The 27,191-nt window shown below is 63.4% G+C and overlaps 1 protein-coding gene across 1 annotated transcript; it reads right to left on the reverse strand.

Moving 5' to 3' along the window:
* Positions 1-2,952: 2,952 nt before the first annotated feature.
* Positions 2,953-24,423, reverse strand: LIG1 (DNA ligase 1). The gene is made up of 28 exons (XM_040977891.1): positions 23,712-24,423; positions 23,530-23,594; positions 22,500-22,589; positions 21,455-21,590; positions 20,702-20,828; positions 19,493-19,588; positions 18,092-18,184; positions 17,359-17,472; positions 17,086-17,188; positions 16,408-16,488; positions 16,224-16,280; positions 15,650-15,822; positions 14,997-15,163; positions 14,716-14,792; positions 13,955-14,046; positions 13,659-13,758; positions 13,175-13,260; positions 12,721-12,836; positions 12,151-12,246; positions 9,896-10,006; positions 9,232-9,303; positions 7,589-7,733; positions 7,399-7,481; positions 6,321-6,473; positions 4,631-4,684; positions 3,912-4,055; positions 3,237-3,329; positions 2,953-3,154 (listed from the first exon to the last, which is right to left on the reverse strand). The coding sequence occupies exons 2-28, from the start codon at positions 23,544-23,546 to the stop codon at positions 3,071-3,073; spliced, it is 2,760 nt and encodes a 919-aa protein (XP_040833825.1). The 5' UTR covers positions 23,547-23,594; positions 23,712-24,423; the 3' UTR covers positions 2,953-3,070.
* Positions 24,424-27,191: the final 2,768 nt, after the last annotated feature.

Below are 27,191 nucleotides of genomic sequence, written 5' to 3' on the forward strand. Positions count from 1 at the left end.
AGCACCAGAAACCTACCCATCCAGCTCCCTGCCTGTGGCCTGGGAAAGCAGTCAAGGACGGCCCAAAGCCTTGGGACCCTGCACCCACATGGGAGACCCAAAGGAAGCTCCTGGCTCCTAGCTTCAGATCTGCTCAGCCCGGGCCATTGCAGCCACTTGGGGAGTGAACAGCAGACAGAAGATGTTCGTCTCTCTGTAAGTGTGCCTGGTAAAAATTAATAAATCATCCTTTAAAATAAACGATAATAAAGGAGGTAGGGGAAGTAAAGCTGTGGCATCTTTGGGCGGAGGGGATAGTAGGCTCTTGGGGTCAGCCGAGACCAGGCACTGGGCCTCAGAAGTTGTCCCCGCATCTGACGAGGAAGTAAGCAGACTGGACAGGCCCTCGGCAGGTGGAGCAGGCCGAGGCAGTGGGTGTGAAGGAAAGGGGGCGAGTTGCCCACACAGCTCTCTGTCCACATCTCTTCCCAGCTCCGTTTGTGGACGTCATGCTAGTGGCTTTGAAGTCAGGGTGGGGACATGGGTGCCATGAGGGTGGCAGGAGTCACAAGTCACACACACACACACACACACACACACACACACAAACACACCTTTTTGGCTGCAAGCCTTAGCTGTGGAAGGACGATGGGCTGACAGAGGATGGGACGGAAGGAGGGGCGCCTCCCCACCATACACCCTGGGGCCTGTGGGGTTTTTAGGATTCAGTTTTGCAAAAGTATCACAGAGGAGAGAACTTCACCTGTTTGTACATTTGCCCAGCTGGTGACGCCGCCAAAGGCTGGGCCGGGCCACAGGCTGTTGTTGTTTTTAGTTTTTTTATTCATCCTTATTGGAAAGACAGGTTTACAGAGAGAAGGAACAGACTTTCCATGCACCGGCTCACTCCCCAGACAACACAGTGAGTGGAGCCCATCCAAAGCCAGGAGTCAGGAGCTTCATCTGCATCTCCCACGTGGGTCCCAAGGCCTTGGGCCGTCCTCCACTGCTTTCCCAGGCTGTAAGCAGGAAGCTAGATGGGAAGTGGAGCAGCCGGGACACAAACCGGTGCCCATATGGGATCCTGGCGATTATGAGGTGAGGGTTTAGCTGCTGAGCCATCACCCCAGGCCCCGTCTGAACTCTCACTAGGCGAAGACAAGAGTCTCCGATACAGTGACTCCCAGTGTGTGGCGCCCTCAACTCTGCCCTGCTCAAGGTCTCCCTCACTGAGGGAGACAGGTCACTGCTCTGCGGCTGTCAGGGCAGCATCCCGGCCAGAGAAACCCCTAACTGGACGTCCAGATGGAGCAGATGAGGGCCCAGCCTGGGGATCACTCACACACGAAGCTGAATCGGTCCGTCAGCGTCTCCCCAACAGGGACAGAAGGTGCTGGCCACGCGGGGTGGGAGGCTACCAGGTTGCAGAAGGGACCAGGAGTGGGAAACACTGTAGTTTCTAGCAACTGGAGGAGGCCAAGGAGCCAGCTCTTCTGGGGCGTCTGCAGGGCCGGCCAGCCCTGCTCCCTGCAGCCCTGACCTCCAGGGCCCTAGCACACGGTGCTGCTTTAGGACCCTACTGGGGATGTACCTGTCCCTGAGGGCAGAGGCGAGGCTGACCCCAGCCCTGGCCAACACCTGGCTGTCTCCATCAGCAGGGTCTCTATGGCAGGTACAGTTTCTAAAGACAAACGGCTTCTCTTCTTGGGTCCCGAGCTGATGGCCTCCAGCCCTCATCCCCCTTCTTGCCCTGTCCCCTCACCTCAGCACCAAACCCCTCTTGTGTTATGCGAGGTAGGCTGACCGGGACACACGGCTTTAATTCCAGGGTCAGCACGCTTGAGGCTTCTTTCTCATGGCAGTGAGGGCAGGTGCCCCAGGCAGGTGACAGCACACAGCAGGCTGGTATGCAGAGCCCTGGTTACTCGGGGCCTCTTGCACCAAACACCACATGACCATAGCAGGCGGCTGGGCATGTCACGAGTCCTGGCCCGGCTACTTGCTCTCCTTTGGGTCTCTCCCTACACTCCTAAGTGGCACATCTCCTGCCTACTTGCTTCTCTGTCCTAGAAACAGGCAAGGAGCCTGGCTCCAATTCCTGCTGGCACCTCCCAGTGTCCCAGGCCACTCCTCCCACAGGGGTCCCAGCAGACACAGGAAAGGTTCACTCAAGGGACCGTACCCGTCTGATTTAGCTCCCCACTTCAGAACCCCTCTGACTGCAGGGAGATGCATCCACCAAAGCCACTGGCTAGCAGTGGGGCCTTGCCAAGTCTTGTCTGGCAGTGGGCGGCAGCACCTGCAGGCCCTTCTGCTCTATCCTTCCAACTCCTGGCTCTTCAGTGGTGGCTGCAGTCTAGGGAGGCTGAGGGCCTCAGAGAAACGGGGACTTTTCCGGAAGTCTCTGCTGTCCCCTCCGGATGAGTCCCCATCACACCTGACCCGAGCTGGGACGAGTGCACGGGCGCCAGGGACCCACTGTGGACTGGGGTACCTTCCTCAGAATGCGTGATGGGGGTTTGGGACTGGGTCTTATTAGGGATGGGGCGATGATGACGACCTTCAGCCATAACTCACTGCACACTTACAACACGCCAGACGCCGGACCCGGGCCTGCCCTCCTGGGCTGATGCCCGAACACCGTGTCGAGGATGTTCCAGCTGATGGGTCAGTGCTGGGTGTCACATCCAAGTCCCTGCACTACCCCGGGCTGCAGTCTGGCTGCCCAGTCGGTACCTAGGTGTCAGCACTCCTGGCTCAGGTCCTGGGTGTGTCCCCCTTCATCTGCCACACACAGGCCCCCGACTGCCACTACCCAGTATAGCAGCTGCTGGCCACAGAAGCATCTAAACGCAAACAGGTGTGTCACTGTCGTCCCCAGTAGCACAGGGATCTGTGGCCTGGCGCTTGGAACACATGTTCTGTAGCTGCCCAGGGCCATGCCCCAAAGCCCAGCACAGCCCGGTCAGAGGGTGGGTGTCTGGTGATGGTTTATTGAGGGAAATCAGCACATGAGCCCTCGATACAAAACTCAAAATCACACAGACCGGGTCGTGGCCAGACAGCTCTGCACGAGGCGCGGCCCGGGGGCTCAGAAGAAATCGTCCATGTCGGAGGTTGAGTCCGAGTCCAGCTGGTTCTGGATCTGACTCTGCCTCTGGTACATCTCGGCCACCTGTGTGGGGAGGCAGTGGTGTGTTGGAGGCACGCTGGCTGCTGCCACGCCCGCCCCCACGCCCCAATCCCGAGAGCCTCACCTCGTCACTGGTGGTGGCATCCTCGGGCCTCTTGTCTCTGCGCACACGGACGAACCGAGGGAAGCGGAGGGAGATGCCCTTCTCATTGTCCACCTGCGGGAGGGGCGACACCGATTCTGCTCGCAGCTGGCCCCGTCCAGTCTCCCCGCCTTCCCCTTGGCTTCCCTGTCCCGATCCTCGCAGAGGGACTGTGCCCAGGGCTCGGTGAGCTGATGGACACCGGGAGCCAGGCATGCAGGTGCTCGAGCGATGCTGGCCACCACGGCAGCTGTGGTGATGCTCAGGGCTGGGGACACACGGCCTGGACTCCAGGACCCCCTCCCGCCTGCAGAGCCCGGACAGGTACGTGCGTGCCCTCTGACAGCGGACATGCTCAGGTCCTCATGCTGTGTCTTGAGGCACTTAGGGAGTGCAGACAGCAGGCCTGCCCCTTCTCAGCACAGCATGGCTGCCCACGGGCACTGCCCAGATGCCAGCTCCTCTCATGTACACAGTGGCCCTGACACCAACTTGAGAGTCCGAGAATCCCCCATCTGCTAGGAGGGTTCAAAGGCTTTCGGAGGAACCCCAGTGGGCACATTCTCCCACGCAGGTCCACCCAGGCCCTTCCAGGGCTGGCCATGGCTGCTCTCCCTTCTGCAACCCTGCTCAGCCAGTGCCAGGTCTGTCACTCACCAGGGTGCGGGCAGCAGGGTAGATGGGGGACAGGGAGAGGTCCGCGCACTTCACCTCCCACACGGTGACCGGATCCAGCCAGTGGTCGGGGGCCGCAGCACCGCCTGCCCGCACGTAGGGCCGTGGGCCGGGCAGCACTAGGGCCTGCAGGGAGCAGTGGGAAAGGAGATGGTCCCAGATCTCGAGATCAAGGTTAGGGGGCGGCTGGGAATGAGGGGACAGAGGAGACAGGCTTCCCTCCAGGATGGGGAGAAGCGGCTGGGAATGGGGGGTGGAGGAGACAGGCTTCCCTCCGGGATGGGGAGACGCGGGTTGGGAAAAGGGGAGAAATGAAGACAGAGATTTCTGGGAGTGAGACACTAAACACGCGGAAGGGTTAGAAACCTGGGGCAAGGGTGGCTGGGGCCCAGAGAAGGAGGAACACAGAAAGGGACAGAGGCCCGACCGCTGTCCAATGATGGCGAGACGTCCACACACCACAGTGGGGAGACCCCGCGGTCAGCAGCTGCCAGAACTACCCCTTGAGCCTGGGCACGCAGGATCCCAACACCAGCTCTGCTGCCCACTGCCCTCCCACCGTCTGCTGAGTCCCACGCAGCAGGAGCCTTGAGTCCAGGGCCGCGGGGCCAGGCGGGGTCGTGGGGCCGTGTGGGGGTAAGGAGCCGGGTGGGGCCGTGGGGCCGGGTAGGGGTGCGGGGCCGGGTGGGGGCGCAGCTCACCTGCAGGTGCTGGTACTGCTCTTCCAGCTCCTCGTCGCTGAAGCCCGTGCCCAGCTGCAGGGAGGACATGACGGTCAGACGCTGGGCTGGCAGCCCTGCTGGGCACTTCCTCTCTGTTCTGCCCCCTATGGACCTGGCCTAGCCCTTCCAGTCAAGGGTACCCACAGGACTGGGGGGTTTGGGAGGCAGGCGCTCCATTAACCACTGTCTCCCGCAATGTGGGGAACCCTGGCCTCCTGCGGCTCAGGTCCCGGCCTGGACGTCACTCCCCTGGGACCTATAACACTGTCCTCGTCTCCTACCTTAACCCTGCAGACGGGGGACCCCCAGCCACCGGACAGTCAAGGGGAGGACCTGGCGCTGACACGCAGGCTGGCAGAGCCTCGGCTGGTTGGCCTCTGCAGGGCAGGGCTGAGTGGTGCCGAGGACCTTAACGGCCTTTCCGCCCCTTGCTCTATTCACAGTTCTTCAGACTCTACTGGAGGAGGGCAACGCCACCCACCCTGGAGGGCCTGGGTTCAAAGCCCAGTTCCTCTCGATCTGTTTCCTTCTAACTCATACTCTGGGGGGCAACAAGTGATGGCTCAAGCGGCTGGCCCCCTCCACACGGGAGACGACGGAGGCCCAGGCCAGGCTGCTGCAGTATGTGGGGAATGAAGCAATGAATAAAAACTGTCTGCTGTCCAGCGAATGCAGAGTCCAGTACTGCCAGACGGTGGCAGGCTGGGGCCCGAGGACACCCAGGGCTCACACGGCCACGTCTGTCACCGAACACACGGTCTCACAGGTGCTCGGTACTGACGCACGTGGAAGGACAAAGCCACTGACGACTGGACCCCAGCTACGGAAAACGGGTTCAGGAACCCAGAACACTTCCACCTGAAAGCTTTCACATCATGTCACCTACGATGATGCAGCAGGTGGGCCTCTGGCTGAGTGGTGAGGAAGCCACCTGCGCATACCCCAGAGCCTGGGCGTGGGGCCTGGTCCTGTTCCCAAGCCCAGCGCCCTGCTAACACACACCCTTGGGGCTCTGGGCTCCCAGCTTAGGCGTGGCCCAGCCCTGGCTGCTGCAAGCATTTGGGGACTGGCCTGGGAGGCCCACACTCCTGGACCCTGTGTCTTGTTCTCCATCATTCAGTTATGTGAAGCCAGGAGCTCCTCCTGGTCTCCCGTGTGGGTAGCAGGGACGCTGGTGCTTGAGGCAACACCAGCTGCTTCCCAGGCTGCCCATGAGCAGAGCCGGGCCTGGATCCAACCACTCCCCCATGGCTGCCGGCATCCCACCACGGGCTCAACCACATGCCCTCTCCCTGGTCTCCAGCATGCAAGGTGGCGGGAACCCTCGCAGACACCCCCAATGAGGCCAGAGGGCCATGAGACGGACACTCGTGGGGAGACAGGAGGGGCCTGTCCGAGTGCTAGGGAGGGATGCCTGCTCCAGGCTTCCTGTTCCAAGATGAAGGAACAAACCCTGCTCGAGAGCCAGCAGCAGCAGCTGAACGCAGTCCCTGGACGTCACCCTCACGCCGTCCCCAGGGCAGCCAGCTTTCCGTGCGGTCAGAGCTGCTGCCGTTCGAGCCAAGTCCAAGGCCTCCCTTCTCAGGGAGCACGTGACGCTCCCTGGACTGTCAGCAGCAAGACCCCCAGGGTCTACTTCCCTCCCACAGCCAGGCCCCCGCCTCAGGACCTTGCAGATGGCATGCAGCTCCTCGGTGTCCTCGTCGTAGGAGGCCAGCAGGAAGCCCCCGTAGCGGCCGGCGCGCTTCCCCCGGCCCAGGTAGGCGCCAATCACCACGAGGTCCAGGGTATCGCCCACGCCGTCCAGGTAGTCCTTCTTCAGCTGTGGGAGGGCAGAACAAGAGATGGCAGGGTGGTGAGGGGAGCGCAGGGCGCAGCCTTCACCGCTGGAGGCCAGGGGCATCTGGGGCCAGAGCTTCTAGAAGGACCTGAGGATGCCTCCGAGAAGAGGCTGCAGGAGGAAGGGGTGTCCGGGCTCTGAGACGGGGCTGGGACCTAGTTCCGTCCCGTGGCTCCTGCTGGCCCTCAGCCTGGAGACGAGGCCGGCTCCCCCGCACGCCTTCACAGGGAGAGCACGTGTGAGGCAGCTTGCCTTCAGGGAATGAGGGTGCGTACTTCCTGAGGCAGGTCATGGTCACAGCTTCACAGCTGCTCGGGTCGGAGCCAGAGAGCTGCACACACAGGCAGACCCATCCTCGTGGCCGTCTCTCCTCAGACAACAGCCCCCCTTCTTGTCATCCGCTCAGTCCCGCTGTGCCCACCTGGAGCCAGCAGGAGCTGGGCAGGGATGGTCAGACCACGTGACTCCTGCTTCCCAGAACCTGTGCAGTTCTACCTTCCGGGGTGGTCCCAGGGCCACTGGCCCCTCTGACTTGCTTGTTCCCCACATCCTGGGCTCAGCTGCCCTCCCCACACGGGGCTGACCCTCTCCCTGGCCCAAGCCCATGCCTGCCATGTTCCTCACCACACCGGGTCCTGCCCAGCTCCACCGGGTCAGCACTCCCCAGCCTGCTGTCGCATGGACGCTCAGGGGGAGTGCAGCCCTCGTGTGACTCCCACACTGGTTCTCAGGATGTGTGGCCGGGGCAGCACCCTCCTTCTACTTCTGCTCAACTCACACGGACTTATGGGAAAGCAGAATGGAGGCTGGAGTTCCGCAGGGCTGCAGAACTCGGCCTGGGCAGTGCCCGACTCAAGGTCAACTGCCCACTCGGGCGAGGTGCTGTGGAGCAAGGCTGGGCTGGTACCTTGAGCCAGTTGTGCGATCTCTTGGCAATTTCGTAGGTGGCATCCACCTCCAGGGTCTTCACCATGAGCCCCTCACAGGAGTCTGCAGGAGACATGAGCAGGGTCCCTGGGAACTGGGCACCCAGGGCCAGGGGCCAGTGCTGGTCACCAGGGACCATGGGCCCTAGGGAGGGGCTCACGTGTCCTCACCCTTCACAGACTGCTCCAAGAACTCGGCGATCTGCTCCAGGTCCTTGCTGTCCAGGGAGGTGGCGAAGAGGAACTCGCCCTCGGTCTCCACAAAGTTCTCACGGAGCAGCTGCCGGCGGCGGGACAGGGGCTCGCGCACCAGGGACTGAGGGGAGAGGGCAGGTTCGGACACTGCGCGATAAGGACAGTCCCCGGCTGGGATGGGGCTCACGAGCACCCTGGGAGGGAGGCACCGGCTGCCAGCAGCACTGTGGGAATTCTCAGCACTAGGCTGGTGGGTGGGCGGAAACAGGGGCCGGACACCGTGTAGGGCTGAGGAGCTCAGGGGTGCTGGGTGGGCGGAGCCCTTCCCGGGCCTCTTGCTATGCCTACCACCAGCCAGCCAAACCCAGGAGGGGAGCCAGCGACGGCAGCTCACAGACAAGTCTGGGGAGAGCATGCCTGTTAACCAGGCACCATGAACCCGTTGGCAGGTGGTCATCCCTCGATACCCACGGGGTCGGCCCAGAACCCCTCAGATCCTGAAAGCCACAGAGCATGGCACCACTCTGTGAGAGGCCGTGGAGCCTCCTGCGACCAAGCACGGGTCACTGGGATGCGCTCACACTGTCACAGGTGCTCAGCGACACTGACAAGCCAGTCTGTGCGTGCTCAGTAGACGCCTCTGGCGGACTGTTCTGTCTGCCACTGGCTGGGTGGCAGAGCTAGCATGCTCCTGATCCTCTGGGCTGTCACAGGATGCAGCAAAGGCAGGCACAGGTGGGCGAGGCCCAAGGCCAGCTCTGGGGTGTTGGAGGCTACGCCTCCACTGGCAATGCTGCTCCCACGTCAGAGCCCCGGCTGCTCCGCTCCTGACGTGGCTCCCTGCTAATGCACCCCAAGTGGCAGCAGGCGGCCCACATGCTTGGTTCTGTGGGAGACCTGGGTGGAGTTCCAAGCTCCTGGCTCCGGTCCGGCCAAGCCACTTGGGGAATGAACCAATGGAGAAAACATCTCTTTCTGCTTCTCCCTTTGTCTCCACCTTCCACGTAAATAAAATCCTGCCTTTCAAGAAACAAACAGGTGAGGCTGTGCTCCAACAGCACCCCTGCAGACATCAGGGCGGGACCAAGCTGGCCAGCGCTGGCCCTACGCTGGACCAGTTCTGCCACGGGAAAGCTCTCCCTGCTCCACACAGGAGACCCCACGGGCGCGGGGGGAGTAATCCACTTGGTGACCTCGGCTGCACCTGCCCTGCAAGTCCTGCCAGCCCTGTGCAAAACGCCCCACACAGACTCAAGCCTGGACAAGGCTCGAACCTCTGGCTGTGCCAGCAGGAAGAGGAAGCAGCTCTTCCCTTGACTGCCTCTCCATCCCAGGAGGGTGGGCTCACCCTGGGGCAGGGGGAGCCACAGCTGTCAGACCTCTGCCTCACGCCCTGTACACTACTACAAACGTGTGGGATTCTTGCCAACGTCCATCCCGTCAAGTGAGAAATCCAGTCACACACCTACACTGAACACCTCAGCTTTGCGGGGGGAAGGAGGGCGTTCATGTGGGATGGCGTGGGGCTTAAGACACCTTGGGAGGTTCATTGGAGGACCACAGTTTGAGCGTGGCCTCTCGGTGACACAAGAGCCAAATGGCTGGCTCCCAGGACTCACCTGTCCATTGAGGTAGATGAGGTCGAAGGCGTACAAACACACCTGCACCTGGATCTCCGATGGGTCCACATCCTGGGCAGCATGGACATCAGGAGGAGGAAGGTGAGTGACCAGGGGTGCCCCCTGCACCCAGCTAACAGGCTGCAGGCTGGCGAGGGCAGCCAGGCTGTGGCCGGAGTCCTGGAATGACTCCTCCAAGGCCCAGAGCACAGCCTCGCTTGCACCAGCACTTGCTCTCCCAGCCTCCCTTGCAGAGGGTGGGGGCATAACACACTCTGGCCTGTCAGCAGTGAGGGGAAGTGGGCTGCAAGCAGGGGGTTCTGGGGGCAAGATGGCAGGTGAATGGCCTGTCCTGCTCCCAGCCCTGGCTGCAGGGATGAGGTGGGGGTGGGGGCAGGAACTACCGGAGAAGGTGGAGACCAACATCCAGACCGACTGACTATCCTAGGGAGTGGCAGGATGGGCTGGACCAGGAGAGGCGGGAATGGGGGCTGTACTAGGTGAGGGTGGGAGTGAGGGGGCTGTGCCAGGTGACAGAGGGAGTGAGGGCCGTGCCAGGTGAGGGTGGGAGTGAGGGCCGTGCCAGGTGAGGGTGGGAGTGAGGGCCGTGCCAGGTGAGGGTGGGAGTGGGGGCCGTGCCAGGTGAGGGTGGGGCAGACGCTACCTTGCGCTTGCGGGTGGTGAGCACCTGGAATGGCCGGATCTGCTTCTTCTCGCGGTCCCAGGCCACAGCCTCCGTGTCCAGGATGAAGGACGTGACTGACGGGAGTTTAATCTGGACGGGAGGGACCAGGGTTTGTGAGAGGTGGAGGAGGAGGTCAGAAGGCACCCACAGGTCCACAGTCCGCTGCTCCTCCGCCAGGTCCCACGTCCGGGGTGCACCGGGGAGGCCGGCCTCCCTCCCTCCCTCCCTCCCTCTCTCTCGCACACACACGCGTGTGCGGGACCTGAAGTCCAACAAGGACTCCCTGCTGGAAACTCCCCGCCCCCCAGGCAGTTCCCAGGGACCCTGGGATTCACTCTCAAGTCCACCTGGGGTGTTCACAACCTCGCTATTCCAGCCTGAGCCACGTCATGCTATGGGTCTCCCAGCGCAGGCACTGACCCATTCACCGTCTCACGGCAGCCACAGCCCACATGTGACCATGGCCTGGCCCTTCCCCAGAGTCCTGAGCTTCCGTTTCTCCACCAGGCTTCACCCCTCCAGATGTTCCCCGCTCCCCCAATGCCTGCAACGTTCTTTCCTCCTGCGGGAGGCCCTCTCCCGACTCCAGAGCAGGTGGCCTCATGGTCCCGGACGCTGCACACACTCCCCAGACACCAGGGGAGCCATGTCCTTCTGTCCGGGCCCACAGGACACCAGGGCTTCCCTGCAGAGCCAGCAGGACGGGGGCTGGCGCCGGTAAAAGCCTGCCTGCCTGCAGTGAGAGTGTGGCAAGGGCAGAGACCCTGACAAGGCCGAGTTACACCCTGGCTTTGGGAACAGGATCTGGCGCAGAGCAGAGCCCAAGAAACATGAACCAAGAGGGTGAGCAAAACCGGCTGGAAACAGGCACAAGGCTGTGACACCTCCATGGGGCTCTGGGGCTCACAGAGGAACTCTGTCGGCAGACAGCAGATGGGGTGGGGGGCGCCAGGGGATGGGGCTTACTCGCCCCGGGACTGGAGGAAGAGAATGCGGGGGCTTTCTGAGTGGGTTGGGGCACTGCCTTGGGCAGCCTGGCCCTGCCATGGTCCACCTGCACACCTGGAACCATCACTGCTCAGACACACAGGCCTGGCGCAGGTGTGTGGTGTGCCTGCTGCCTTCACTGCACCTGCCTGTCCCGACGTGATGGGGCAGGCCAGGAGAAGGGCACATGAGTGGCTTCTGAGCCAGGACCGAGGTGCCAGGGGCAGGGAAAGCCCCTGGGGCCTGTTAGCCCAGCGCTGCTGAGGTTCCAGGCTCATACGTCTGTGCCAGGCTGACCGGAGCAGCGGCACAGCTATCCAGCCCCGGCTTCTTGGTGCCAGGAACCCCACGCTGCAGTATGTCACACACACATCAACTCCAAAACGGAGCCAACGGCGTCGGGAGGCGACAGGTGCCTGGAGGCAGACCTATGCGGAGGGCCTCACCCACAGGGGTGTGCCCACGTGTTCTCCAGAGGGCTGGCTATCAGAGCCCGACCACTGGGCCCTGCTGCCACTCCCTCCTGCCACACGTACCACACCTGGGCTACCTGAGACCTCCCAAACCCAGCCCCTTGTGAGCCCGCGTGCCTCAGGCACCTTGCTGTGGCAGCAAGGAACTGCCCAGCACAGAGGTGTCCTCACGGGAGGCGATAGGCGCCGCGACCCCTCTCCCTCCATCTTGTCTGGAAATGGCACAGCTAGCTGGGGACAAGTGCTAGTGACAAAAACCAAGCAGCCAAGGCCAGTGGAAGCCAGAGGCTGGGATGACCGGCTAGGGAGGCGGCAGCGCTCAGGGCAGGTCCGTGCAGGCTGCCCCAGGCCAAAGGAGCCACCCACTCCCAGCTCCTGCTGCCTGAGCTCTGGGCCTAGGCGGCCTCAGCTCTGCGTGGCCCCAGAAGGGACTAAGTGGGCCTTCATGTAATCCCATCTCCAAGCTTCCCAGGAGACTGGAGACCAGGCACACGCTAAGACCCACCCTGTCTGCAGATCCCATTTAGAGCACCAACCCCTTTCCGACAAAGGCAGCCCTTGGACCTCCACGGCAGGCACGTCACCCTGTGGGATGGCGGCCCACACCCGCATGACTGCCTATTCCCTGTTACCTAAATCCTGCTGCGAGTCATACAGGTTACAGGTTGCCAGCCTCTGCTCAGGACTCTGGTCTCCACGGCAGGCAGGAACCTGGATGGGAAACTGCCCACTCTGTAGCCCCACCTCGCCAGGGCGACAGCGTGGCAGACCCACCTTGGGGATACGGCTGATGATGTCGGGGTACTTCCCAGTGTTGTCCTCCTGATTCCTGCTGAAGATCTTCACCTCCCCTCCTTCCAGGGCATGGATCTGCAGCGAGGAGGGCAGGGGTCAGGCCCAAGCCCACCCCATCCCGGCCCCTCTTCTCTGCCCGTGAGCAGGCTCTTCAGCACGATGTGGCCTGCAGCCCCGGTGAGTCACCTTGGGGGCACCTGCACCTGCTGCCTTTCCCTTTGCATCCTCGAACCCTTCAACCCTACCAGTCAGCCCGTGTGCCTGCTGTGTGTAGCTGCTGTTCTGCGCTGTACCACTCTGGTCCCCACGGCTGGTGGTCAGCCACAGTCCGAGTGCCCCAAGCATGCTCTCACAGCAGGGCAGCAATGAGGCCAACACGCCTGAGCCACCAGAGGTTAGGGGCATGGATGATTCTCCCAGGCAGGGAGGCGAGGGTTATTCTCATGCCCACTGCATGGAGGTGGACACGATGGCCCAGACGGGTCGAGCGGGCAGCAGCCCTGTCCTGCTCTTGGTGCCTTGCTCATGGCAGGGCCATCCTGCCCCTACCTGTGCCCTCTGCCCGTCGTATTTGTACTCGCAGGTGAAAGCTGCCTCCTCAAAGCGTTTCAGGACCTCGCTGATGTCGTGGGTGGGATGGGCCAGCATGGGCTTCAGGGGAGTGCCTTTGCGAGACAGAGGGAGGGTGTGGGGGGACAGGCCATGAGACCAGAGGGCACGAGACAGGGACCGGGCTGCTCCTGCTCAGGCCCCTGCAGTCCTGAGGGGGGACGTGCTCACACACACTGCGGGCCAACTCGAGGGTGCACTCAGGCGAGCCACAGGGTGCTCCATTCTCGTCAGCACAGCACACCCCCACCTGGCTCTGGATATCGATGAGACAGTGCCGTGTACGCTGGCCGCTGGCCCATCCCAGCAGCTCCGCCCACCCATCAGTCAGCGGGAATGCTTGGGGAGAAAGGACGAGGCCTTTTGTGCCAGGGAGGAGCCCAGGGGCCGGTACCTGGGCTCAGCCTGCAGTGCTCCGGGAGCTTCTCCAGGCCGTGCTCCAACAGCACTGGCACGATCCGATCAAAGTCCGGCACCTCGCTGGGGGCGAGAACAGGACGGAGTCACCTTAGTAGAACTCGCACGGCTTGGGAAAGGCCTCTGCAGTCACCCTGTCCCCGTGCCTTCCCTCATGGTCACCCCACGTAACTGCCTCCCTCTGCCTGGGCACCACGAGGCCAGGCTTCCTCTGCAGACTCAGGCCGAGGCCCGCAGCTGGAGGCCCCAGGCAGAGCTGCACAGCTGCTGGGCTGTGGTCTCCGACCGCCACTGACCGAGGGCCGTGGGGTGGCGTTCTCTGTCACTCGTGTGGTCCTCTCAGGCCTCCTGCAGACCTTCCCGACAGCAGCCCCACCTGGAACTTGGAACCCCAGCGTCCCCGCCGCCTCCCTCCCCACCGTGTCTCCAGCTCCAGCTGATGCGTCCTCCCCGGGGCTCACCAGAACGTCTGCTTCAGGATCATGCCCTGCTCCTCCAGCCACGCCTTCCGGGCCTCAGCCGACTTGCCCTTCCCAGCATCCACCACCGCTGGGGGGAATCCTGGGAAAAGAGCCACCAGGGATTTGGGGGTGTGCCAACCCCTCGGCCACCCAGGCTGCAGTCACGGGTTCGCTGCTGGGCAAGGCACCTGAGCATGGTGGCTCAGCTGCCCCAGGGTAGAAGCTGTGGGGGGAAGCCGGGGATGTGGCCTTGGAAAGGGCACGGGGAGCCCTGTGGGACTACAGGAGGGGCTCACCTTGCCCGGGGGGCGTGAGGCTCACAGCCTGGGTGAGGGCGGTCAGCACCGACTGCTCTGCCAGCCCGAGGCGCAGCCGCCCCCTCAAGGACCTGGGGAAGAGAACAGCCAAGGGGGGCTTGCTGGTGCCTTCCCAAACCATCTCCACCCATCTCCCAGACCTCGACCCACTGCGAACTCCGTGCTCAGACCAACAGGCCCCAGAGCCGGAAAGGGACCCGAGATCACAAATGGGGCAAAGGCCGCATGGTGACTGTGACCTTGGGCATGAGGAAGTCCTCACGGGGGGCCGCACAACTTCCCAGCTGCTTGGAGAAGGCAAGGTGGGGCCCAGCGGGGGGTGGAGGAGGGGACACTGAATGCAGCCCACCCTGCTGAGAGCGATGGGAGCACCTGCTGGAAGCCGGTGGCCTCGGGCCAGCTCCCTGCTGTCTGTGGGGCGAGGACAGGGTCTCACCCCAGGCTACATGGGGGAGCAGACACAGGCACGCTCGTGACAAGACTGGTCACGGCGGCACACACGAGGCCTCATGCTGCATGCTGCGTCTCTCTGGCCAAGGCAAGCATTGCTCATCACACACAGCACACTTTGCCTCCGCTGCAGGGCCATCTCCAGGCAGCACTGCTGAGGGGGAGGGGCCCGGGACGGGGCCTGGCAGCTCAGGCTCCTCACGCACGCAGCCAGGACGCCAGCAGGCCTCCAGGTACTCTCAACTCCCTAGCTGTGGGGCCCTCTCCCAAAGCTCGCAGACCCCAGTCACCTGGCGATGAATCGGGCTTCCGAGTAGCGGCAGGCGACAAACAGGCCTCGGATGATGTCCATCTTCTTGTTGGTGGACTGGAGGAGGCAGTGGAGGGCGGAGGGGCGGAGGTGAGCCGCAGGGCCCAGCCCTGCCCCGCTCGCCGTTGAACACCTGCCCCTGCCCTCCCACCTGTCTCTCCCACTGGCCTCCCTCCCTTTTTACCCACAGCAGGAGGGGACAGACACACGGCCTCAGGTCTCTGAGGCATGGCTACCGGGGTGACCGCCCTGCCCACTCACAGCATTGCCAGTGAGCTGGGCGATCTCCTTGAATTTGGCGAAGACCCCGGCAGCGGTGAGGGGGGGTGGGGGCACCATGAATCGCTGAGTGACGCGGCTGTTCTCTGCCACCAGCCCCACGTCGCCCACCTCGGCCGCTTCAGCCTTCACGACATCCAGCTGCCGACCTGGGAGGGGAGGCAGGGGCGGCTGCAGCTGGGCCCCCCTTCACTGCTTCGGGTCTCTGTTCCCTTCCTGCTGTCCCTCCCGACATGCGGCCTGGTGACTCTCACCTGCGGTCGGCCCTTCTAGGCTCCCAGATGCCCTCCTGATGAAGGCGGGCACCCCAGGCCCTGGGCAGCCAACCCCCACTGCCGACGCGTGTCCCCAAGCCTGGAGCTGCCCATTCATCCACCCACTCCCTGCTCCAGGCCCTGCCAGAGGGAGCCCTTCAGAAACTTTGCTTCCTTGCTGGGCCCTAGCCTCACTCCCTGCCCTGACACTTCTGTCTCCTAGCCTTGGTCCCTGGTCCATACGCCTGCGGCCCTGTCCCAATCCCGGCCTGGCCTCTCACCCTGACCCACTACCATGGAACTCTCCCCAGTCTGCCCAGCAGGTCGCCCTCCATAACCTGTCAGTCACCTCTCCGCACCTCCCCACGCTGCCCTTCGCACCTGTGGCCTGGGCCACGGCCTTGAGGAGGACGCCATCACCCACACCGAGCTCCAGGCCCTGCTGGGGCGGCCCCAGGCGGTTGAGGCTGAGGTAGAGGATGGGGAGCAGGTCTGGCGGTGACAGGGCCACGACGGAGCGCAGCAGGTTGCTCAGCGTCTCCACCATGCGAAGCCTGCGGGAGGTCGGGGCCGTGAGCTCCTGGCTCTTCAAGGGCGGGCTGAGATCAGGGCTGGGGCAGCAGCCGAGTATAAATGCACCGAGTGCTTGAAACCGCTTAGCAGAGGCCTCGGCCACCCCGGCGCTTACTCTGGGGACGGTCAGCATGAGTGTCCCAACAGCTGCTGCCACGGCCTTCCTCCCCCAGTAGCAGAGCCGGGCCCCCAGACCCCCAAGCACAGGCAGGCGGGGAAGCAGCAGAGCTGGGCTCCCCACCCTGAACCTGGGCTGGCCCTCCTGGCCCTAAGTGGCCACGAACCCGAGGGCTGTGGCAGCAGATGGGCACTGCAGAGGGAGTGGGCAGAGCTGGGGAGCCCCACCCCATAGCCCTTGCACCCCACAGCCCTCGTTCATTACCGAGCAGAGACTTCCTCGATCTTCTCAAACGTCCGGGCCACGGCCAGGTAAGGGACCCTGGGAAGGCAAAGAAACTTAAGACTGTGTGCGGAGCTCGGACGCTGCCACCCACGACTGGTTCCCCGAAGCAAGGCCTCCCACTGGGGCAGGGCCGGACTGACAGCCCGCGGAGGGGAGGTCTCACTTCTGCCCAGGTTTCCAGCAGGCGTCCTCCACGGGGTGGTAGTTGTTCTTGGCAGGGTTGTAGCTTGATGGGTCCAGGAGTCTGTGGAGGCAAAAGGGTCAGAGACGTCACAGGAACTGGCCATACACCTCCTCGTCCAGGCAGTATTACGATGAGCTAACGAGGGGTCACAGCCTGGGCAGTCACACAGCCCTGTACAGGGAGGGCAGCTGTCCACGGGTGGGCCCAGGGAGGGCAGCTGTCCACGGGCGGGCCCAGGAGAGGGCAGCTGTCCACGGGCGGGCCCAGGAGAGGGCAGCTGTCCACGCGCGGGCCCAGGAGAGGCGCTCAGAGCTCAGTGTGGGACAGTCGCCTGTGCTGGCTTTCCCAGGACACAGTGAATTCTGAGATAAGGATCTAGGCCAGACAGGGGCAGGGACACAGCTGGGGGTGCCACGAGAGGGTCCTGGCCCCTCTGGAAGTCAGGGCAGAGACCCCGCTCCTGGGCTGTTGCCCTCTGGCCTGCAGCTCAGCTGGCTTTGCATCAGGGACCAGCCGTGGCCCACCAAGTCTAACTACCCGACCGTGGCCCTCCCCTGGGAGCCGTGGCCAGGCCTGCCCAGCACAGGGGGCCTGAGCAGACGCCGGCGTGGGGAAGCAGGGAAGGGCCAGGGCCACCTGTCACCCACCACCACGCACCCGCTGGCCTCCTGCTTCACTGCAGTGCCTGACTCCTCTCGCTTCACTGCAGCGCCCGACTCCTCTTGCTTCACTTCTGTTTTGACTGCCGGTTTCCGGGGCGCTGGGAAGAGAGGCAGGAAACGGTGGAGCTTTTCTCCCTAGAGCGCCCATGTACTCTCATCCCATTCCCCACCCAGCACCGTCCCAGGGCTCAGGAACGGGTGGCAGATGGCAGCCAGACTTCCTGTGGGCAGGCAGGTGCAGGGTGGGCACCCTGTGCGAGGAACTCACCGAAGAAGCTGCTGAGCGTGCGGGGGGCGCGGGCTGGCGGCCTGGCCTGGTCCTCCTGCAGCTCCTCCTTCACGGCCACCGTGGCCTTGGTGCCGCTGTCCGCCGGGGCCTCTCCTGGAGCAAAACGCAGAGTGAGGCCAGCTGTGCCTGCCCCGAGCCTGTGGCTCTCACCCAAGGCCGCTGGCCCCACGGAGGAATCTCTGTGCGTCCTGCCCGCTCCGTGTTCCCCTTGGAGAGCTGTCCCCCATCAGGGCTCAGGAACGCAGGCCAGCCTTGGCCTCTACCGCAGGCCACGTGGACGCAGCGAAGAGCTCAGCGCGACCGCAAGGGAATCAGAGCCCAAAGCCCAGCACCTCTGTGATAGCCCCTGAGGCAGGCCCACGGCCTATGACGGCACCTGCCCGTCCCTCAGCCCGTGGCCTGTCCCTCAGCCCGTGGCCTGTCCCGCAGCCCGTGGCCTGACCCGCAGCCCGTGGCCTGTCCCACAGCCCGGCGGCCTGAGCTGACAGGATTTTTCCAGGCTGTCAGTTGATGTGTCTTCTGAAACCTCTACTCTGTCGGGCAGCGACCTTCCCGCCTACCCCGTGTGCAGCAGGACAGCGCTGGCCAACAGCAGTGAGACACGCTGCTCCCGGCTGAGCGCCGAGCCCGCAGGCTGGAGGAGCCCGGCTGCACTCCCAGGCCTCTGAAGGCCCTGAGCCCTGAACCACGGCTGGGAGCAGGGCAGACTCACCGCAGGGCTCTGGGGGTGTCATGGGCTGCTCCCCCTCCTCTGTGTCCTCTGTCACTTCAGTCTTGATGGGTCTTTCTCTTGGGATCTCTGGTTCTGGTGACAGAGAGTCAGATGGCCAAAAACAAACAAACAAACAAAAAAAAACAAAAACAAAAACAAGAAACAAAATCACTTTGCTCCCCAGCAAGGGCACTTCAGCTTTAGACCCCTGCACCCCCTGTGCCTCCTGCGCCTCCACACGCTTCCACGCGCCCACCAAGCTCAGTGGGCATCTGGGTGTGCGAGCCCCCACACCCAGCATTCAACATAAACAGGCTCGTGACGGTCACGCCTGACCCTAACATGCAGACTTGACCCTCATGGTCATTCCTGCAACAACGCAGTATGTGGTCCCGGCTTCTGCGTGTTGACGCCGTGGGCTGCTGTGACCCACCCGGAAATGACTGGGATGTGTGCGTGTCCCAGGCATGTGCAAGGCCGTCTTCCCGAGGGCCCATTTCCCTGGGGGCTCTGCTCTTAGTGGAGGCCGTGAATGCCGAGGCATGGCTGTGTGCCTCTCAGTGAAGGGGGTGTCAGCCTCGAGTGAAGCTGGGGCACCCCCGGAGGACTCAACTTCAGTGCCCACCTATGCTCTGGATATTCAACACAAACAGTGAGTCCGTTTTGGTAACAGCTGTCTTGGGAAACGCACCATCTGACAACGCACATGACAGTTCAATACACACAAAAACGCAAGTTTAACACTTGCTATTAAAATCTGCTGGATAACAAACATCCTGAGCACATTCCAACCCGCACTGGGGTCATAGTGTGGTGTGGCCCTTCCTTTCAACACCTGCTGGTGGCACAGGTGGTGACTGCTTCGGTCTGAGAGGCCCAGGGGTCTCACTGGCCATGCCCTGAAGGGAACCACAGGGAGCTGCAAGGTGACATTTTTAAAGGAGACGCAGTGACCCCTGCTGGACACTGTGCGAACTGTGAGCTGGAGGTTTCTGGGGTTCAGAAGGATGCATTGGCAGAGCGTGGGTTTTCACGGGTGCTGTGACAAAAACCAAGAACTGTGCAGAAAGCAGCGTGGGGCAGGCGAGGACGGTGGCCCTTTCCTGGAGTCCATGGTTAGCAACGTGTGGCGGCCAGGGGACACTGGCTTGTGTTAAGGTTGCGAGGTGTTCATGAACTGGTCAGGCAGCAGCCTGAACAGCTTCATGAAAACATGTGACGCCAGGAGGGCTGTGAGCTGGCCATGTCTGGAGAAGCGTCAGTCAGAGCCAGGGTGGCCAGGCGGACGCCTTCCCAGTGCTGGCTGCAGAGGCCGGGGGCGCCCCCGGGGTCTGAAGCAGGGGCCAAGCCCCAGCCACCCGGTCCCCCCAGTGCACAGGTGCTGCGGCCCAGGAGTCTCACCTGCCGCCTCCTTCCTCTTCTTGGCGCAGCACTCCTCGTCTGCATCCTGACTTTCCAGGACATCTTCGATCTTCCGTTTCGGGAGCTGCTTCCGAGCTGGCAAAGCAAAGGCTCAGCATCATGGCCTGCGCAGTTGGTCTGCTCTGGCCACCGGGCGCTCAATCCACCGCCGGGACCCCTCTTCTGCCACAGCACTGCCCCAGTGTGGGCCAGTCCTGCAGGCCCTGCCGCTTCCCAGCTGCGTGAGCATGGGCAGGCAACCGTCTGTCTCACTCTCCCACGTCTGTCATGGAAGATTCCCACATGTAAACTGCCACAACACGTGACTGGGTCTCCCTGGCAGCCTGCTCTCTCCCTGCGTCCCTCACAGACCTAGAACCTCAGCCATCTAGAAGTGGTGGTGGCAGGGAGCCATCGCACCTCACCGGATGACAGGCGTGACCTGGCACAAACACCTGAGGTGATTCTGAGGGGTTCCCAGGGCAAACCCACAGAACCAGGGCCCAGCAGCGTGCTGACAGCCTGTGCTCCCGCGGCCTTTTCGACATGACTCGCACTCCTTCGTGGGAAGTCAGTCTGACGCACTGACCACGTTTCCACTCCCGTGTGAGGTGCCCATCAGAGAGCCCCGGCCTGTGTTCAGGCTGGCAGGTTTACAACGGGACGGGGTATCTAAGCTCTCCCTCAAACACAGGTAAGTGCTCCCCATCAGCTCTGCCCAGCACGATCCAACACGGGAAGGCCATGCCCCGGTCACAGCTGCCCGCGGCCAGTGCTCAGCAGGCCTGGGCCTCTCGCCGCGTCCTCCCTCTGCCTTCGTGACCAAGACGGCTGCCCACAGCCTTCCCCACTGCCCATGATCCGACACCGCCAGCCACCCGGAGCCCTCCCCAGCACACACTGCGCCCTGGCCAGGGCTTTCAACCTGCCTCCTTCCCTGCTGACCGGAGCCACGCACATTCCATGTCCATCTCTGCAAGGCATCGTGGCTAACACCCACTGGGTGTTCCACCCACTTCGGGCTGCTGTGCTGTACCCCACTGGGCATTTCACACATGAAGCCGTAATCCCCGCCCCTTCCCTCCGTGTGTCAGGGCCGCGGGTGCCGTAACTCTTGTAACAGGGATGGCCACAGGGGCTCAGGCCATCAGTGGACAGAGCTCTGAACCGCAGTGTTTTGATCAGCGGCCGTGTGGGACAGACCCTTACCTGTAATGCGCTTCGGGATGCCCGACGCGGGGAGGCTCGAGGGTGAGGTGTCGCAGGGGGAGGGGGTGTTCTCAGGAGATGTGGTAGAACTGGGTGGGGAGCCCTGGGGGGACTCTGGAGCAGGCTTCTGGAAGCGGAGAGAAGCGTGCTGAGGCGGATGGGGAGCCGGAGCTTCATAGCTCTCCGTACCCAAGGCCCTTCTCTCCAGGGCCGCCCCTCCGCTGTCTGGGAAGTTTCAGGATCGTTTTCTAACACACCAGAATCTTCTGACTTCTACTAGGTGAGGCTCCCTTGCAGCTCCGAGTGGTGGGGCACACGGAGAAAGGGCACTTCCCCCGGGCGCAGTGACATCTGCCTGATGGGGAGCGTGGAGGTCACTGCCTCCCAGCCACGGGCACTGAGGCAGCCAGCACCAAACCTGAACATGTATAACTGTTAGCAAAACAACGCTCCGTGGTGCTTCAGCGCTGGCTGCTCATGTCTCTTGGTCCCAAGGCCTGGTCCTCCCCGCAGGACACTAAGGGACAGTCGCAGGCCTGGCCCTTCCGAGACACAGGAGGGCTGGGCTCTCTGAGCCTCTCTCCCACACGGGCAGCCAGCTGTAGGTCAGGCAGAGCAAATGGTGGGGTACAGCAGCGGGGGGCCTGTGTGCTGTCCTGACAGAGACCCCAGAAGTAGCTGGTGCCACCCCCACACAGCGCTCCCCTCCAGCCCTGGGCGCGGCTGCTCTGATGCAGGCCGACGGGGACCGACCTGGCCTCGGGGCGGCGTGAGGGCTTCGTCCTCCTCCTCTCCTTCGCTGCTCAGCACCTGGGCGACCTTCCGTCCAGGCCTCTTCACCGGAGAGTCGCTCTCGGCCACCACGCCTCTGCGCTCCTTCCGCGCTGCCCTGGGAGGTGCAGAACGCGGGCACTGGGACGGCTGGAGCGGGTGCTGCCCCAGCCATGCCCCTTTGCCCCCTCCATTCGTCTCAGCAGTCACAGGGCACTCTCCAGGCGTCTCCAAGGTCACCCACCCGTCCACAGACCCCCACCTGAGGCCGCAGCGGAGTGGCCTTTCACATCCATCTGGCAACCTTGCATTGGTCGGTAAGACCTGACGCAGCAAGGCGCATGGTGCCTGCCCCGGGATGTGTTCTGATCCATAGGACGGAAGTCCATGGCAGACGCAGGGCACTCTGACCACTAGCCACACTTGCTGTGACAGATGAGGGCCGCTCCAGGACAAGCCAGGCAACAGAACTGTATGCGTGCATACCCACGGCAGTGTCACCAAGGGGACCAACTGGAGACGGGGTGCTGAAGTGACTCCGAGTCTCACCACTCACAGGGCATTACAGAAGCCAAGCACCATTCCCACACTGCCCCGTGTGTTGAGCCCACCACTGCTTCCATGCAGTCTTCGTGTGCGCTCAGGGCCTGCCTACCTCTCCCACGCTGTGCCGGGGTGCCCCCAGAGCCCACCTGTCACCCCCACACCGTCCCCGTGTGCAGAGCCGGCACCCACGCAGCTGCCTGGCACTCAGGAGGCGGCGCACACAGCAGCGAGTTCCCGTGCAGGCTGTGCCCAGGAAGGTGAGCCAGCAGTGCGGAGGCCCCGCTCTGCCCAGCTGGCTAGTCTGGGGTGGTGAGGCAAGGTCAAACCGGGCAGCCAGGACGTGGCCAGCTTCTCCGCCTCACGGAGGAATGTGGCTTACAGTGAAGGTGAGACCCCCAGGGAGGGGCCTGCCCCTGGACTTCCCAGAGCCCAAGGCACCCTGAATTAGGAGTGCATCTGTCCCCCTGGCACCCCGACGTACTTGTCAGGCGGTGGTCCCTGTCTGCCCCCGCCGGATGTCTCCTTCTGCGGCTTCTTCGTCTGCCCCTCCTTCGAGGGGGAGAAAAATGACCTGCAGGTGGGGGGGGGCAGAGGAAGGTCACTACCCCCACGCGGCCCCGGCTCCCCACTTCTCCGCCAGTGCCCAGGCAACCCTGCAGACTGAAGTGGAAGCCAGGCTCTGCTTAATTTGTACAGGTCCTGTATCCCATACCGTAAGGCCCAGAACCAAATCTGCCTCTGCCTCCAACTAGGTCCAGGGTGACGCGCCCGAGGCAGGAGCCTCAAGTACGGGGTCCTTCCCTCCCTCCCTCACTCACTCCCCAGATGCCCAGGACAGCTGGGGACAGGTCAGGAGTGTGTGTGTGTGTGTGTGTGTGTGGTCAGGGCTGTGTGTGTGTGTGTGTGTGTGTGTGTGTGTGTGTGGTCAGGGCCGTGTGTGTGTGTGTGTGTGAGTGTGTGTGTGTGGTCAGGGCTGTGTGTGTGTGTGGTCAGGGCTGTGTGTGTGTGTGTGTGTGTGTGGTCAGGGCCGTGTGTGTGTGTGTGTGGTCAGGGGTGTGTGTGTGTGTGGTCAGGGTCGTGTGTGTGTGTGTGTGTGTGTGTGTGGTCAGGGCCGTGTGTGTGTGTGTGTGAGTGTGTGTGTGTGTGGTCAGGGCTGTGTGTGTGTGTGTGGTCAGGGCTATGTGTGTGTGTGTGTGTAGGGTCAGGGCTGTGTGTGTGTGTGTGTGTGTGTGTGTGTGTAGGGTCAGGGCTGTGTGTGTGTGGTCAGGGCTGTGTGTGTGTGTGTGTGTAGGGTCAGGGCTGTGTGTGTGTGGTCAGGGCTGTGTGTGTGTGTGTGTGTGTGTAGGGTCAGGGCTGTGTGTGTGTGGTCAGGGCTGTGTGTGTGTGTGTGTGTGTGTGTGTGGTCAGGGCCGTGTGTGTGTGTGTAGGGTCAGGGCTGTGTGTGTGTGGTCAGGGCTGTGTGTGTGTGTGTGTGTGTGTGTGTGTGTGCGCGGTCACTGCAGAGCTCTCACATGATGCTTCGCTGCATGGTGGCGTCACTTCCTGTCCTTTTCTGTTCTTGGCCTGGTTGGTGCTCCTGAAACACAAAGCCACGCCCCTGCTCACAACGGGGTCGGCCCTAATCAAAACCCCTACAACTCTTTCAGAAAGAAAAATAAGTAAACAAATAAATAAATAAAACCAGAAACTTTACCTTTCCCAGCAGGAGAACACTGCTGCTGTGACCCCGAATGGTCCACCGCCGCGGACCTCAGGGAAGCCAGGCTACCTCCGTGACTCCCGAGGGCCCACGGTCATTTCAAGGTAACAGTGCCAGCCAAGGACTGGGGTACGTGTCCTCTGCAAAGGTGCCCTACAGGGGTGAGGGGACATTTCAACCAATAACCCGCAGGCCAGAACAGCCTCCACGGAGCTTCCAGTGTCACGAGGGGGAGCAGCAGCTCGCCTGTGTGCATGTGTTCATCAGCCTGGCCTGTGTGTGCGAACCAACTCCAGGAGGAGCAGCAAGTGCCAAGCCCGGGCCTTCCAAGGCTCATTCAGAAGGTTTAAGGTGTGTGGGTGGTGAGGACGGAGCCCACACGAAACTCTCACCTTGGCTAACGGGGATGTGGAACCCGCACGGCCACTCTGCAAGAGCCAGGCAGCTGCTCAGCACACGGTCAAGCAGCCCCGCGCCTCCGTGTTCACAGACCCTCTGAGGGGCTCTGTGGGCCAACCACGCTGCAGCAAGACCATCAGACCTTCCAGGATGGGGGGGACATGGCTCCTGCCAGCCGGCCTGAGGCTCACTTACTAAGCGACAGGGACAGGCTACAGGCTACCGTGTGGCCGGCTGGGGAGGCCGTGCGCAGAGGGCCGGCTGGGGAAGGCCGTGCGCAGAGGGCCGGCTGGGGAAGGCTGTGTGCAGAGGGCCGGCTGGGGGAGGCTGTGTGCAGAGGGCCGGCTGGGGGAGGCTGTGTGCAGAGGGCCGGCTGAGGAAGGCCAGGCTGTGTGCAGAGGGCCGGCTGGGAAGGCCGTGTGCAGAGGGCCGGCTGGGGAGGCCGTGTGCAGAGGGCCGGCTGGGGAGGCCGTGTGCAGAGGGCCACTGGCGGTGACTCCTGGGCTGCCAGCACTGACCAAGCTGTGACTGGTAATGTGTGATGGCGTTCACCCCTGGGTAACATTCTCCCAGATGTGGTTCTTCCAACACCCCACACCTCCAGACGCTGGCACGCCCCCGAACCCGCTGCTCTCACCCCGCAGGCTCCTGGGGACCAAGTCATGTTGGTCCTGCCTGCAAACGATAACCCCCGGCAGCCCTTCACCCAGCCCACGGCTACGGCACAGTCCGGCTGCCACTGTCTGCCCCAGTGCCATGCTAGGGTGCACCCCCAAACCCTCACCAGGCCAGGGACACTCCAGACGCCCCGCCCCACCTTGAGCTCCCTAACTCTCCCTAACTTCCTGGACCAGCAAGGCAGACAGCATCTCTCCTTAGCCAACCTGAAGTCAGTCTGATGATGTCAGCCTCTGGCAGTGCCAGAAGAACTTCCCGCCCCGGCAGAGACGCCCTGACCGGCCAGCGGGCGGGAAGCCGCCACCCGGATGCCCGCATTCCACAGCGGGTCTCTGCCCTTCCCACTCAGCCTCCAGCCGAAGCAGGGGTCGGCTCAGGGAGCCCCTGCCACCCACGTGGGCAGGCCTGGAGCCAGGTGCCTAGATGCTCTGGCTCATTCCTGGCTGTCTTCCAAGTAAACCCTGAAAAACTAATCCTTTGATCACAACGCGATCCGCACATTTGAGACCTGGGGGCTGAGATGTTTCCATGTTCTTGCTTGAGTTTAATTGGTTTAGATCTAAGGAGCTTGCACCGCTAGCGGCTACTCAGCAATGCGAGGGTAACATGTACCTTCCGGTTCAGCCTATTTCGTCCAGTGACTCAACCACAGGACCGCCACCGGCACTGAGGCCTGAACGCGTGGGCCAAGGCACGCTTCTGACCCCCGGACCCTAGGACAAAGTGAAATCACGGAGGCCTTCCGCACATGCCACCTGCCCGGACCTTCCCCTCCCCCGTCTCCACAAGCCACCTGACAAGCAAAGGGCAGATGCCAACGCGCCCACACGGCGCCGGAGGCCAAGCAGCGACGTCCTCAACTCTGCGTGCTCTGTGAACTCAGCTGTGGCTCAGATGCGAGAGCCCCTCTCCAAACGCCCCCCTTCCGTGGGGCCCAGCTTCTCGGCAGAGGAAGCAAAGTTTCCCGCCAGCCACTGGCTCTCTGGGAGGCCCCGCCCCATCCGTGGCCCCGCCCCCAGACGGCTCTGGTCCCACCCTTATCCGTGGCCCCGCCCGTCAGCTCTGACTCCGCCCCCAGCCCTCTCTGGTCTCGCTCCCTCCCGTGGCCCCAGCCCCGCCCCGTCGGCTCTGGTACCGCTCCCTCCCGGGGCCCCGCCCCCAGCCCTCTCTGGCCCCGCCCCGTCAGCTCTGACTCCGCCCCCAGCCCGCTCTGGTCCCGCTCCCGTGGCCCGCCCCATCGGTCCTGGCCCCGCCCCCAGCCCGCTCTGGTCCCGCACCCGCGGCCCCGCCCCTCGGCTCTAGCCCCGCCCCGCCCCGCCGGCCCTGGCCCCGCCCCCGGCCCCGGCCCGCGTCCCCCGCCATCGTCCCCTCGGCCCTCCCGCCCGACTTCCCTCCCTCCGGCGCCTGACCACCCCGGGCCCGCGCGCTCCTCTCCCCGCGGCGCTCCCGGTCGCCTCGGCGTCTTCCCGAGCGCTCCTCGGCGGGACTCGCGGCGGGACCTGAGCAAACCGTGGGGCTCCCCGCGCCCGGCGTCCTCGCCGCCCCCAGCGCCCTCGCCGCCCCCGGCCTCCCGGTCCCACTTGCCTCGCGCTCGCCCCGCGCGCCGACAGCCGGGCGCCAACTCAGACCGGCTCCCCGCAGCCCCGGCGTCCGCAATTCGCGCCACCAAGTTCGCGCGCAGACTTGGACGGGAGGGGTGGAGCCTAGCCTGGGGGCGTGGCCCCGCCGTGCGTCGTCGTCGCCGCCGCCCGGAGCACGCTGGGAGTTGTAGTTTATAAACAAGAAGCCGGCTGCAAAGGGGCAAAGCAGTAGGAGGGGAAGGCGAGCCCTCCCGCAGAGCATGCTGGGAAGCGCCCCCGCCGGCCTCCACTGGCCCCTGGCCTCACCTTGGAGCCGCGGGAATCGCTGAGGCGCCAGAGACGCCTGGGAGGAGGAGGAAGGTCCAGGGGCAGCCTCCGCGCGAGGCACGGCGGGAAGAGAGGCACGAAGTCGCGCGGGGTATCCCGGGAGTAAGGGCCGGCCGGGCTTTGGCGCAGGGCATTGTGGGAAGTGGACGCCTTGTAAGGGATGCACCTTCTGGGGGAGCCGAGGGGGACCCAGCAGGCATAAAGCGCATCTCTGGGAAGCCGGAGCTGCAGAGGACTGTGGCCCGCTGGGGTTCCTCTGGGTGAGGGGCGACAGGTGCATATGGGGGCTCACAAGGAGCGGGTTGGTTTCAGGAGCGCTACCTGGAGAGGGAGGAGATGTTAGCTGGAAGTTCAGACACCACAAGACGGGGTCCCCATTCCTGAATCCGACGAGTTCCTCAGGTTTCCAATTGGAATATTTCAGCGACCCAAGTTACCTCAAGTGGCCTGTTTACTGTCCACCCTAGCTCTTTCTGGGGGTCCTAATGTT

Source organism: Ochotona curzoniae, unplaced genomic scaffold (genome assembly GCF_017591425.1).
Source record: "Ochotona curzoniae isolate NIBS_2020 unplaced genomic scaffold, NIBS_Ocur_1.0 contig_2861, whole genome shotgun sequence".
Taxonomy (NCBI): Eukaryota; Metazoa; Chordata; class Mammalia; order Lagomorpha; family Ochotonidae; genus Ochotona; species Ochotona curzoniae.